At 38.5% G+C, this 12061-nt stretch overlaps 1 protein-coding gene across 4 annotated transcripts in view; it reads left to right on the top strand.

Annotated features, from left to right (window-relative positions):
• ANXA2 (annexin A2) overlaps window positions 1–11633 on the top strand; it is a 33353-nt gene extending 21720 nt beyond the window's left edge. For all 4 annotated transcript variants that reach the window (XM_074155428.1, XM_074155429.1, XM_074155430.1 and 1 more), the window contains 9 exons: window positions 1939–2052; window positions 5164–5254; window positions 6561–6640; window positions 6972–7031; window positions 7688–7781; window positions 8522–8617; window positions 9618–9676; window positions 10340–10462; window positions 11224–11633. In XM_074155428.1, the coding sequence (XP_074011529.1) occupies window positions 1939–2052; window positions 5164–5254; window positions 6561–6640; window positions 6972–7031; window positions 7688–7781; window positions 8522–8617; window positions 9618–9676; window positions 10340–10462; window positions 11224–11283 (777 nt within the window). In that variant the 3' untranslated portion in view covers window positions 11284–11633. The remainder of the gene's footprint in view (window positions 1–1938; window positions 2053–5163; window positions 5255–6560; window positions 6641–6971; window positions 7032–7687; window positions 7782–8521; window positions 8618–9617; window positions 9677–10339; window positions 10463–11223) is intronic.
• The last annotated feature ends 428 nt before the right edge of the window (window positions 11634–12061 follow it).

Here is a 12061-nt window from a genome sequence, read left to right as displayed (position 1 = left end):
CAGTAGAAAGCACTCAGTGAAATAAACAAGTGAATGGCAAGAGAGGATGAAGTGGGATATGAAAAGACCTGAAGGTATATCTTGTAGGGACAGTATCTCATGATTTTCTTTGGGAACAGGTTGTGCAGGTTTCTTTGGCAATGTGTCATGTTGTACTAGGCTGCTCATGTTGCAGGGTTTCTTATAAGATCATTATAATTTTAAAAAGTCACAGACCTACCTCTGTTTTCAGTCCTTTAAACTGAGCTGTGTCTAATGGAAACTATTGGTAATCTTGAGGAACAGTGTCTGGTCTGTGCAATCTTTCCCCATCGCCAGCGTTAGTGGTGAACAGTGGGGGTTCTGCATGTGTGTCTTCCTGTGTGTCTGGTCAATCCTGACTGCCACAAATAATTTGACTTTGAAATAGACTGCTAATATCCAGATGCTCATTTGGAACACTTAGTGAAACCTTTTCTCTTTGCTATTTATAAATCAATGATGTCCATCAGTTATCTGCTTCCTGTTTCTCTCTTGGAGCGCTCCCAGCCGTGGCAGAGAGTGCTGGAGTGGAGACCCTGCTTTCCTGGCAGGGGGGGTAAGACCTTATTTCTCCAGAAGCCAGCTAATATGAGGGCAGGTGCTTGGTTCAGTTTGAGATGTTTTGTTGCTGTTATTTTTGTAAATCCTACATGTAGTGATCTGTATGTTCTTCAGCATTCACACTAAAGTGCAAAGATAACAAAAACTTCACTCAGCTAATTGGAATTCATGGCATTGTCCTAAAACTTATTATAAAGATATGCAGTATCTTTGCTGTTTCAACCAATGTCTGAAGAATCTGTTTTCACACGAATAAATGATGGAACATTTCATCCAAAATTGAGTTACTGTACTAAAATGTTTCTTAGACTAAAGCAGTTAGATGTCCCCATTCACTGTCTTGGTCAATCCATGCAGTAAGTGCATACAGTATTAGCATATATTAGTGCCCTGGATTAAATGGGTGACTCTGGAAACAAGCAAAGTGCCTTGGCTCTTTATGGCTCTGGTACAAACTTCTCTGCAATTTTGCTGAGGACGCTTTCTCTACCTCCTTCTCCCCAGCTCCTCAAGTTCACAAATTGTTAGTCTTCAATTCAAATGCAGCAGTTCTCTTCTGAATGCTACAGACTTAATTTCAGTTTACGGAATACATTGATCTGTGTGAATCCCAGTCATGATCTGAGGGATTTCAACCCTGTAACTACACTAAAATGAAGCTGATAATAGCATTATTCAAGTTGCATATGAAACCCATAAAAGAGGACATACCTCTTACTTTATTTCCATGCATGCTGTGAAGTTACTGTTACTTTCTCTCTGACTTACAATTAACAATAGAGACTTTGGCTACATGCTTCTGATAATTTCCCTGAAGACAGGGATAATTTTTCTGTGCTCAAGGATGATTTTTTTCTCTTCAGCTAGATGTTTGGGAACTGGACCTGTACAATGGAATAACTGTGCAGTCAGTTTTCTGATGTCTCATCTGGTAAAGGGCTGGGATAATAGGAAAAAAACAAATAATATAGTGCTACTGGGAAAACTGTGGGAGTATGATGGAGAAGCACTGACCGCAGGGAGTCGAACTCGGATCCATCTGTGCTTATTAGCTCCAACAAAGTGTCAGTGCTTTAAGACTGGAACTGAGCTGTTCAGATGCGTCTGCACCATGCTTCCCAGCACTTTGTCAGCCACCAGTGGATTTCTTATTTTCAAAGGATGACAAAAAATTCCTTTGCCCTAATTTCTTTCTTAGGCTTTCACAAAAGAAAAGCTCTTTATGTTCTGTTTCCTTGTCAGTTGTGTAAGAAACACTGTTGCAGGCTTGGAGACTTAAAGTACTACAGGCTAAATTCTCTGGAGATCAAAAGTGAGTGTTAATTTTTTTCTTCCATCATCCCTCCTTTTTTACAGGAACTTTCTGCAGCACTGAAGTCTGCTCTGTCAGGTCATTTGGAGGCGGTGATCTTGGGCTTGCTGAAGACACCAGCACAGTATGATGCCTCTGAATTGAAAGCTGCCATGAAGGTAAATGAGCTTTGAAATTTAAGTTAAATTTAATTAATCACTTAGTCTGATGTCGTTGTCTCAAGAATGAGTATGGACTTCATATCCAAGGTAACAGTTTTCAAACATGTCCACTTTTTTTTTTTTTTTTTTTTTAGTACTACAGTTTAAGTATCCAGCTGCAAGGCATCTAAAATGAGAGAAATTCTGGAACCATGTGATTTTAAACTGTTAATTAAATCCTCTTTTTAAGGAAAAAAAATCATTTTCATCAAATCAGGAATAACCGATAGGCTGCTCTGGCTGATTGCTGCCTTGCTGACTGCTCTTAAAAATGATATATAGGTTCATAGTAAAAAAAACAAAAAACAAAACCAACATTAAGAGAGCAGCTGTTAGCTGGAGCCATTAAATCCTCTGCTGGCATTTATAAGCTTAAACAGTAGTTTCCAGTTACTGGGTCATATCACTGATCTTGAAAGAACATCCTGTACCAGACCTGCCTCTGTGTAGAACACAAGGAGGAAGAGGATGGGGTATCAAAACCAGTCTTTGGAGAAACAGCGCAGCAGGGAGTCACTGTGTTCAGTCCCCTGCAATCACAGGCAAGCCTGGAATAGATTGCTAGTTTAGAAATATCCGCTCTGCAGGCCACTGAAACAAGACTTTGAGAGCTCCTCATACCACTGCATTCACCTTTCTAAGCAAACTAAGGTTTGGGAATTTGTATTTACAGTCATCACTTAAATTCTGAATGTTCTCGGTCAGGTTTTTTTGGTTGTGTGTTTTTTTAGTAATTAAAACCCAAGTATTAAAATATGTCTGTTGAAATTCATAACAAGATAAAAAAAACCCAATTAATTAATTTCTCCAGACTATGAAAAAGGAGTTAAAAAACAGAGAAGCAAACAAAACTACGCCCCCCCCCCCAAAAAAAAAAACCCAAACCCCACAAGCCAACCCAGTACAGAGATGGTAACTCTTTAATGATGGGCCAAATCCGTTCTTTGAGTAATCAGATGCTGCCCTCTTCTGGTTTAGGTAGAGGCTATCTCTACCTAATTTTTAGGTACCTATCTACCTATAGGTAATAAATCTACCTATTATTAATCTGTAATTTACTGTAAATCAGATAAATTTGGGTTTGGTTTTTTTGTTGTGAGTTTGTTGGGTTTTTTTAAATGTCTTACATCCGGTATTTTATGTTTAGGATGACCATATACTTATATAGCAATTATGCTGTATTTACAGCCCAAAGACCAAGCTGTTGCCTCAGAGTAGCCACAAATGTAGAACATTCTGTTCTGTCCATAGCTATTCCCAACACCCAAGCACCTAATCTGATGTTCTGAATTTGCCTGAGCTTAAGTTTGACTTGATAGATACGTAGAGCATAATAAGCTATGACATGGGCATCAAAGTTGGGTAAAGCAAAGTTATCATTGAAGAGTTAATTATTTTTCTGGTACACATTCTTAAAAAACACTTTAAAAGTATTTAGAAAATCTTATATTTTGTTAGCCTTCATTTCTTCCCCAGATACCTATTAGAACCACTCAGTGGAAAGCTTTCCTAATTCTCTTAGCTGTGAGCCATTTTTATAAAATTGCTTGGTTTTAGTCCTCTCTTTTTTTTTTTTTTTTTTTTTTTTCTTCAGTAGAGACACTTTTTCCAAGAGGGTAGTTTTCCACATAATTTCCTCCATTTTCCACATGTGTAAGACTGAGAGGTTTTCCCAAGATGTTACCCAGCAGACTTCTTTGGTAGCCCTATGCAAACCATGCCCATTTTTGCCACATACCAAATGACATTGTTACAGATGGGCATAACAAACAGCATGGTAACAGGAAGCAGAAGAGTGTTTTTTCTGTCTGCTGGTGATGCTGGGAGATGATGCTAACGGGATTAGCATGAACAGAGTTCTTTGGTAGGTAGGAAACAAAACAGAATGAAAAAAATTGCCAGTGAAGTCTATTTTTTTTAAAAAAGTTTCTTTTCAAAATACTGAGGCGTCTGCTGCCAGATTGCTTTACCAGCTACTAACCCAGGCATCCCCAGTGGTTACTGGGGAGGGGAGCATCTTCAGGTGACCCAAGTTAGTCTTCTGTTCTGAGCCTGTCCTGCAGAGTTTCCTGTCTTTCTCCGGGAACAAGAATATTACAATGTTGTTAACAATTTTAAATTTTTTAATTTTGTCTTTAAAATTGGCTGTTTATCTATATAAAATAATTGACAGGATTTAGAACACATTGGTCAAGCCACATTAATTTAGAGTGTCTGAGTTACTATAAGGTTTAATTGGTAGATGATACATTTTGATGTGATTTATAATTCTGTTATAGTGCAAATACCTGTATTATTTTAAACAGTAGTAATGCAGCTTAGTTCAAAGTAGTGATTCTTCATTGACCTTAGTCACAAAAGTGGCTTTGAAATATTATATAAGCCCTCTCAATTCATTCAGCTTGTTCAAAAAATATAAAATCTGCGTATTTATAGTTTATCATACTAAATAGATTTTTCTTTCTTAATATAGCTAATAGTAATGTTTCATCTGTATTTGCATCATGAAGTACATGGAAAAAATGGACAATTCAAGAGGGTCTAGTTATTATCTAGGAATTCAGAACATAATTAAATCTTTGTTGACTCGGAGACAAGGCCGAGACTAATGATGGTGTCATCCTTGGCTTTGCATTTATAGTGGAGGAGTTATATGGAGGGAGGTGGGGAAGAAAAGCAGGGAAGAACAAGTTGATTGCTGCCCATTTGCATGCTAAGAATTGGATTTTCTTCCTGTGCTCCCAATGGACAGAAAACAATCACATGTGGACCATGATAAGTTGACCTCATCCAGTTACGCTGGCGGGGAGGCCACTGAGTGTCAGACACTCACAGCAAATGCACGTTGCCCAGACATAATACCCACAGGATCTCAAAGCTATTGGAGTAGTATTTGGCAACTAAAAATATTCCATCTGGGGTTTCTCAGGTGCAGTTGGCAAAAAATATCCCTGAATGGTTGTGAAACTGTTAGAGTGGGAGAAGGTGATGTCTGTAGAATATCTTTTTAAACCATTCAAGCATGGCTGCTCATTTCTAGCACCCAACTGAATCATGTATGTGTTGCAGGGTCTGGGAACTGATGAAGACACGCTTATTGAAATCATCTGCTCACGAACAAATCAGGAGCTTAGTGAAATTAACAGAGTCTACAGGGAAAGTAAGTTTACTTTGAAAGTTTCAATGCAGTATGTTTTTACACTTAGTTATTTGGATAATTCCCCTCAGTGTGAATTTGATTATTAGAGTCTCTTACACAACATCTGCTTTGATTCTCTGGCAGTTGGAGGTAAGATGCTATTTTGTACTGGTGTCCTGGATATCTGTGTGCGTTTATATAGTTTCATCTTGTTGCTTGGTAGCAAACAAATTGGAGAGAATTTACTATTCGTATAAGCTGTGTCTAAACAGGTTGGGTTTTTTTTGTAAGCAAGAGGCATTCTGTGCATAGCGACAGAATGAATCATGTTAGATTATGGATTCTAGGATCAGTTATGTGACAAGTAGGTGAATCTGAAATCTAATGAGGTGTGCTTGTACACTTATTTGGTAGAGCTGCCAGAAAAGACATGAAATCAAACTTCATAAAAGCTTATATTCTGTTTTTTAACTTTTCTAAAGCATGTTATCTGATTGAAGCTATAATTCTTAGTTGGTTACAAGTAGATGTAAGAGTGATCTAGAATCCATCCTCAAAATCCATTACTTTTCCTTTAATATTCCTTATATTTTTATTGGCCGTTCTGGTTGGATTTATCGCAATTCAGTAGTGCAGCTGTCTAGTGCTTCTGTGTTTTGTTGAGCTTCACCACAAATAGACTGAAATGTAGAAAACTGCTGTGTGCTAACGCTTAATAGTTGTCAAACAGTTCTGGTAAGGTGCTGGCTAAGTCAAAAAGCACAAGGAAAACCAATGTAGTCTTAATGGCTGGTATCGGAAAAAAATATGTATCGGCAAAGAGAACATTGCTGCTGTAGATCAGGTTGTTGAAAAGAAGAGAGAATGTGATTTTGTAGCAATATAGAGTATTACCACTTGGAAAGCAATGAAAACGTTTAGACACCAGACCAGAATTGCATACAGCATTCCTTTGGTTTCTCCTACCAGCTCTTGTCTTTTGCGTTAAACTTGTAATTGCAGTTGTCCAGCCATAAATCCATGGAGAAGGCCTAAACATTCATTGGTAGCTAAGAATGATCTAACAGGATATTGAGCTTAAAACAATATTCCTTTCCTTGTAATGGTCTTAGGCTTTCCTGTTACCTTTCCATGACAGACTTGGATTGCAGAGGAACTCTCATGACTAACTGGTAGCAGTGTTGGGTTTGTTGTATGCGAGCACGTATTTGTTTTCATTGTCTTCCACACGTGACTTAGATTGTAGCTGTTTGGTTATGTGCATAAAACACAGTCATTAGCAGTTGTTCTTCTAAAGAAGTATTGAAAAGAATTTTTTATTTTCTAGTGTACAAGACAGAGCTGGAAAAGGACATTATATCAGACACGTCTGGTGACTTCCGCAAGCTAATGGTTGCCCTGGCCAAGGTAGGCCTGTTCGTATTTTTCCACTTTTCCTATGTGCCTGCCCTTTGGTAACTGACTGGCTGCCAGTAAAACAATTTGACTTCTGATTAATTTTTAAATTCCCTTGTATTTTCATTCTCTTTTGGGGGAAAGAAAATACTCAAATGTTGAAGGGTAAAGTATTTTGGCAGAAATGCAGCATTCATAGTAGCAGTTTCATAATGGGGATGGAACATAGTGTTACTTATCTAGCAAATTCAGATTAAAAACATCAAAGAGAAAAGAATATGCATATAACAAACTGCTTTCTGTCTATTAAACGTCTTCTAAATACTGCTATCCTTGTTTGAAGGGCAAAAGGTGCGAAGATACCTCTGTGATTGATTATGAGCTGATTGACCTAGATGCTAGGGTAAGTGCTGGTAATGACCATTAAATGTCTTAAGTTGATCAAGCTTTAGAGGATATGGAAAGTACAAACTCTATGCGAGTGAGAAGCATTTATGAAAGTAGATGTGTCTATTTCAGATTGTCTTGTGCAGTAATGTTTACATGCTGTCAAGTTACCTGCCACTTGCAATCTTGATACCTTCTGTTACCAGTTTTCACGGGCTACCTACCTACTAGTACCTATTGAGACGCTCTCTGGCATTTCCCTGGGGTGTATTCAGAAAGAGAGCCTTTAATAAAAGGAAACACATACATTGTGAAGACTGATTGCAACCAAGTATTTGTGTAAGATTGAGGCAAGTATCATTGAACTTAGTGACTGGTGATGCTTCATTACATCTGTATCTGTCTTACTACATCTGTATCTATCAAAAGCAGTTCTGCTGAGATAAACAGAGCTAAATACAGAGTAAAACCTGCAGATAAAGGTAAATACAAAGTAATTAGTTTTAGTTTCAAATGAGATCCATAGATCTTGTCCTTGGTGGTCTGCCCAACCACGTGTCCTTTTGTGTTTCTCCCACTGACACAGTTCCAGTAGTGCTTGTTTCCCAGTAAGGAAATTGTATACATTTACATTGCTGAGTTTCATGATTTTGCTTTTCATTCTAACCCCAGGAGCTCTATGATGCTGGTGTGAAGAGAAAGGGAACTGATGTCCCCAAGTGGATCAACATTATGACTGAAAGAAGTGTCCCCCACTTGCAGAAAGGTACTAATCAAGAGATGGATTTTTTTTTTTTCCCTGTGAGAGAAAATTGTACCAAAGTGGTAACTATTTTGTCCCATATTTGATTGAAATGAATGTGAAAAGCACTCATAAAACACAGGAGATCTCATAAATCTTAATTCATGTCCAAGCTGTTGATTTTTTTCAAAAAATATAGCTATTTCTGTGGATGTGTTAATCTCACATTTTGAATGTGCATAGAGCTCTTTTTTACACAGGTATAACAATGCTCAATTATAGGTCACATACACTGAGAACAAAAATCTTGCAAATCTAGAAAACACAGCTGCAAGAGACCTTGAGGAGTCCTTCAGCTTTTCCCTCTGTCCTAGGGTAGCTTAGCTATATCATGTGTTTAAATCTGACAGTGAAGGCTCTCAAAAGCAGCTCTGATGTTGCTGTACAAAGCACATGGGAAAGCCATTTGAAGACTTTTCTTTTCGGGGCGTAAATCACTGTTGTTTCAAAAAATATTAGTACAGGATTAAGATGGTATTTTACCAGGTTATGGAGGTGTTCAGGGAAAAAAAAACAAACAAAAAGGCCATAGCACTTTACTATCAGCTGACAAACGTTGGCTGTACAAGTTCTCAGAAGGACTTGGACAGATATTTTTTAATCGTATGTTTCTGCTTTGCTCTCTCTGTGCTTTTGAATTGGGTGGTTACTTTCATCAGTTCTTGGTCTGGTTTTGATTTCACCTGTTTTCTTTCTTGTGACAGTGTTTGAGAGGTACAAGAGCTACAGCCCATATGATATGTTGGAGAGCATCAAGAAGGAGGTTAAGGGAGATTTGGAGAATGCTTTCCTTAATCTTGGTGAGTTTCCTTGAAGCAAAGAGTACCTTTAGATAGGATTTTTTCAGTGCTTTTGCAGTGTATTGTGATAAGGATAGGGCCCAGTTTCTTCTGTGTTGCTGGAAGAGAAAGAAACTGGAAGTGTTGGCGTTATTTGATCTACTAGTATACTTTGGGATATTACAGGTATTGAGAAGTAACATACTTTTGCTCTCAGCAAAATATAAGCCTTGCTTTCAGATGAAAACGAAAATGCATGTGTTTTGTGATCTATTGTTAATTCCCCTTTTGTCGAATGCAGAGAGGGGAAACAAACATGTTTTCCCAAACAAATAAAAAGGTTGGAACTATAGCTGAACACATTAATATTCAGTATAGACATAGGTTCTATAGGTATTCAATATAGACATAGGTTGGAGAGAGAACAGCGTGTGTTTGTGAGAGAAGACGGGCAGTGGAGAATGCCAGAGGCTAATAAAAGAGCTGATTTGGCACTGAATTCTCTGAAATGGGGAGGCAGGTTGTAAGGCTGGTACTGTGGCATGAGAAGAAGATGACAAGGATGTCGTCAAGTTTAAGAGGAAATTCTTCAAGAGCAAAATCCATTTCAGACTAAGGATGAAGTGAGAGCTCAGTAATGCAAATGGAGAATAAACAGAGCTCAACCTTGAAAGGGAGACTTCTTGCGGATTATCATACAATGAGTGTTTTCAGAAAAGAGGTTTCTTATAGAAGTGGAAGAGTGAATTGTCGTGTGTGGAGGAGGGCTAGCAGTCTGAAATGTTATTAGCAATGGAGGGAAATGCTTTCTCAGGTAAGTGTTTTTGTTCATTCACAAGCTTAGCCAAACAAGTAACAACTCAGGTAAAAATGATTTCTCTGTGTCCCCTTTTGGAGAAACCTTTGCTGAAAACCTGGTTTTGGTTACTTACCATGTCTTTAAAAATGGCTCCAAGATTCTGTGTTCTGCTGTTCCATGTATGGGCAGGATGTTTAGCTGCTGTTCTCTCTCTCTTTTCAGTCCAGTGCATTCAGAACAAGCAGCTGTATTTTGCGGACAGACTGTACGATTCCATGAAGGTAGGGAAGACTGTTCTTTCTTTCTAATCATTTTTTTCTTGCCATTGTTTCATCAAATTTTGATTCCTTAGGCACTTCTAATCATATATGTGACTGGCATGTGAATAAATTAACAGTGACTTTTTGTTCAAAAGCATTCTTTAACAGTTACAAGCCCAGACCGTCTATTCAGATGCATCTGGCATACAGAAACATAGGGAAAGTTCTCATTGTAATGATCTGTATTAGATCAGTTGATTAGAATTAGCAGTTAGACACATCTTTTGCAGGTGACCAAGAGCTGATAGCAGAAAATGCTATTTATTCAAGTGCCAAAATAGGACACTAAATTTTCCTCAAAATGTTTTCTCAAGAAACGGGATGGAAGAGAAACGCCTGGTGATGGGCATTAGGCAATACCAGGAAGACCTCCTGGTGAACCAGAACTGCTGCTTGCAGTCTAAATAGCTAGATTTGTGACTGGAAGTTGGTCAAACACTGCTGATGAGAAAAGCTTGTTCATGCTCAAATTCCTGGATCACAATAATGACCTTAATTAGAAGATTGAATTCATTGTATTTTTTATCGCGACATCTGAGTTGCTTGAGGTGTATCTTACCATTAGGTATCGTGGCCTCTTACTCATTTCAGCTGTTATAGTTCTGAATGTGTATCTGCTTGTAGGGCAAGGGAACCCGCGACAAGGTTCTGATCAGGATTATGGTCTCCCGCTGCGAGGTTGACATGCTGAAAATTAAGAGTGAATTCAAGAGAAAATACGGAAAATCTCTCTATTATTTCATCCAGGTAAGTTTTTTCAGCTTTCTTTTTATATCAATTGTATAGACTTTGGCAGCAGTCTTCATTGGATTACTCATACCATTAGAATTCATGGGAGGTGTTTTAGAGGCTGCAATAAGAAAAATACATTATTATCTATGCACTTCACAGTCTACAGCTGGTCCAACTCCTGGCAGCCACTTGGCAGTGCATGTAGGCTTTGTGCAAGCAGCTGATATGTTACGAAGGAGAATTCTGTTCACCTGTCCTTATCAAAAAAAAAAAAAAAGAAAAACAGATTTTCTTTGTGATTGCTGAATGAAAATAGAGCATCTAAATTGCTTCTCCCTTTCATTTTGGTGCCCATTTTAGCTAGAGTGATTTTTGTCCCTTTCTGCGATTGGGCAGGATCTATAGGTACTAGGTTTTATTTAACTTGGGGCATAGGTAAAGAGCTTTTGCATCAGTTCAAAAATATTGATGTATATTTTTTGCAGTGATCAGTGAGAAGGAACAGAACCAAGTCCTTCAGCTTTCCTTTGTTGTGCTGCTCTTTAATACCAAAATTCCTCTCTCTTCATGGCCTTGCATTTGTATTGCAAGAATGATAAATAATTTCAATTCGTATACAAGTAAAACTCAGTCTGTATAGTCTCTTCCAGGCTGACAGGGCTTCAACTGCGAAACACAGTCTGTCCCACAGGTTTAGAATATAGCGCATATACTTTCATATTTTGTGACTGTTTCCTGATATGTATTTTGTATTTTTTTCTTCCCTTGCTTTACAGCAAGACACAAAAGGGGATTACCAGAGGGCGCTGCTGAACCTGTGTGGTGGAGAGGACTGAAAACTGGTGGAAGAAACCCAAACCCAGAGACATGCCTTTTTTGCTCTTCATTTTACTGTAATCCCAGAAAAATTTGACTTGCCTAGCTAACCTTGGCTTGCCTTTATATCTGCAAGGCCGCTGATGTAGTACGCTTTCTGGTGCTGCATGCACTCCTCCTGGCAGCCGTGCTCTGCTTGGCTCTGCCAAAGGTCCCTAACAGCATATAGCCAGAGAAACTAACCTTCCAAAGATAAACAAGGTTACAAGTGCTTGTGAAAGACTCTGCCTCTCTGTGCGATGTTTCTAATAAAACATAAATAAAACTTAAGTTTTACTTGAAGACAGGTCTCTTTCAGACCTTTGATTTGAAAACTGTGGACAATTGGTATATATTTAACCTTCGCCGTCCCCTTTCTGTGCTGTTTTATTTCCTCCTAGGGTTCACTACTTGTGGCTGAAACCTTATCTTCCTCCCTCAAAGTCCTTCCCTTGTTTGATGATTTAATTTTTCAGCATAAGCAAAACCATTATCTTCCCCCCCCACCCCCCCCCCCCAACTAAAACCTTTTTCTGCCTGTGTGTGAGGGGCAAACACTTTTGAATCCCTCTTAAACATTTAAACATTTTTCTGTGCCTGTGTGTAAGGGGCAAATAGTTTTGAACCCTTCTTAGACATGTGAAACAGCCGGTCTGTAATGTAATGTGGGTGTTTAGGCCTGCCTGAAATGGAGGACGGATGCTCTCCCCCACCTCTCCAGTAAAGGAGAGGCAAAAGAGAAAGACCCTTGTGATTTCA

The sequence above is a fragment of the Numenius arquata genome, chromosome 11 (assembly GCF_964106895.1).
Source record: "Numenius arquata chromosome 11, bNumArq3.hap1.1, whole genome shotgun sequence".
Classification (NCBI taxonomy): domain Eukaryota; kingdom Metazoa; phylum Chordata; class Aves; order Charadriiformes; family Scolopacidae; genus Numenius; species Numenius arquata.
Note: the sequence above shows the minus strand (reverse complement) of the source record. Positions and strands in the feature narration are given on the sequence as shown.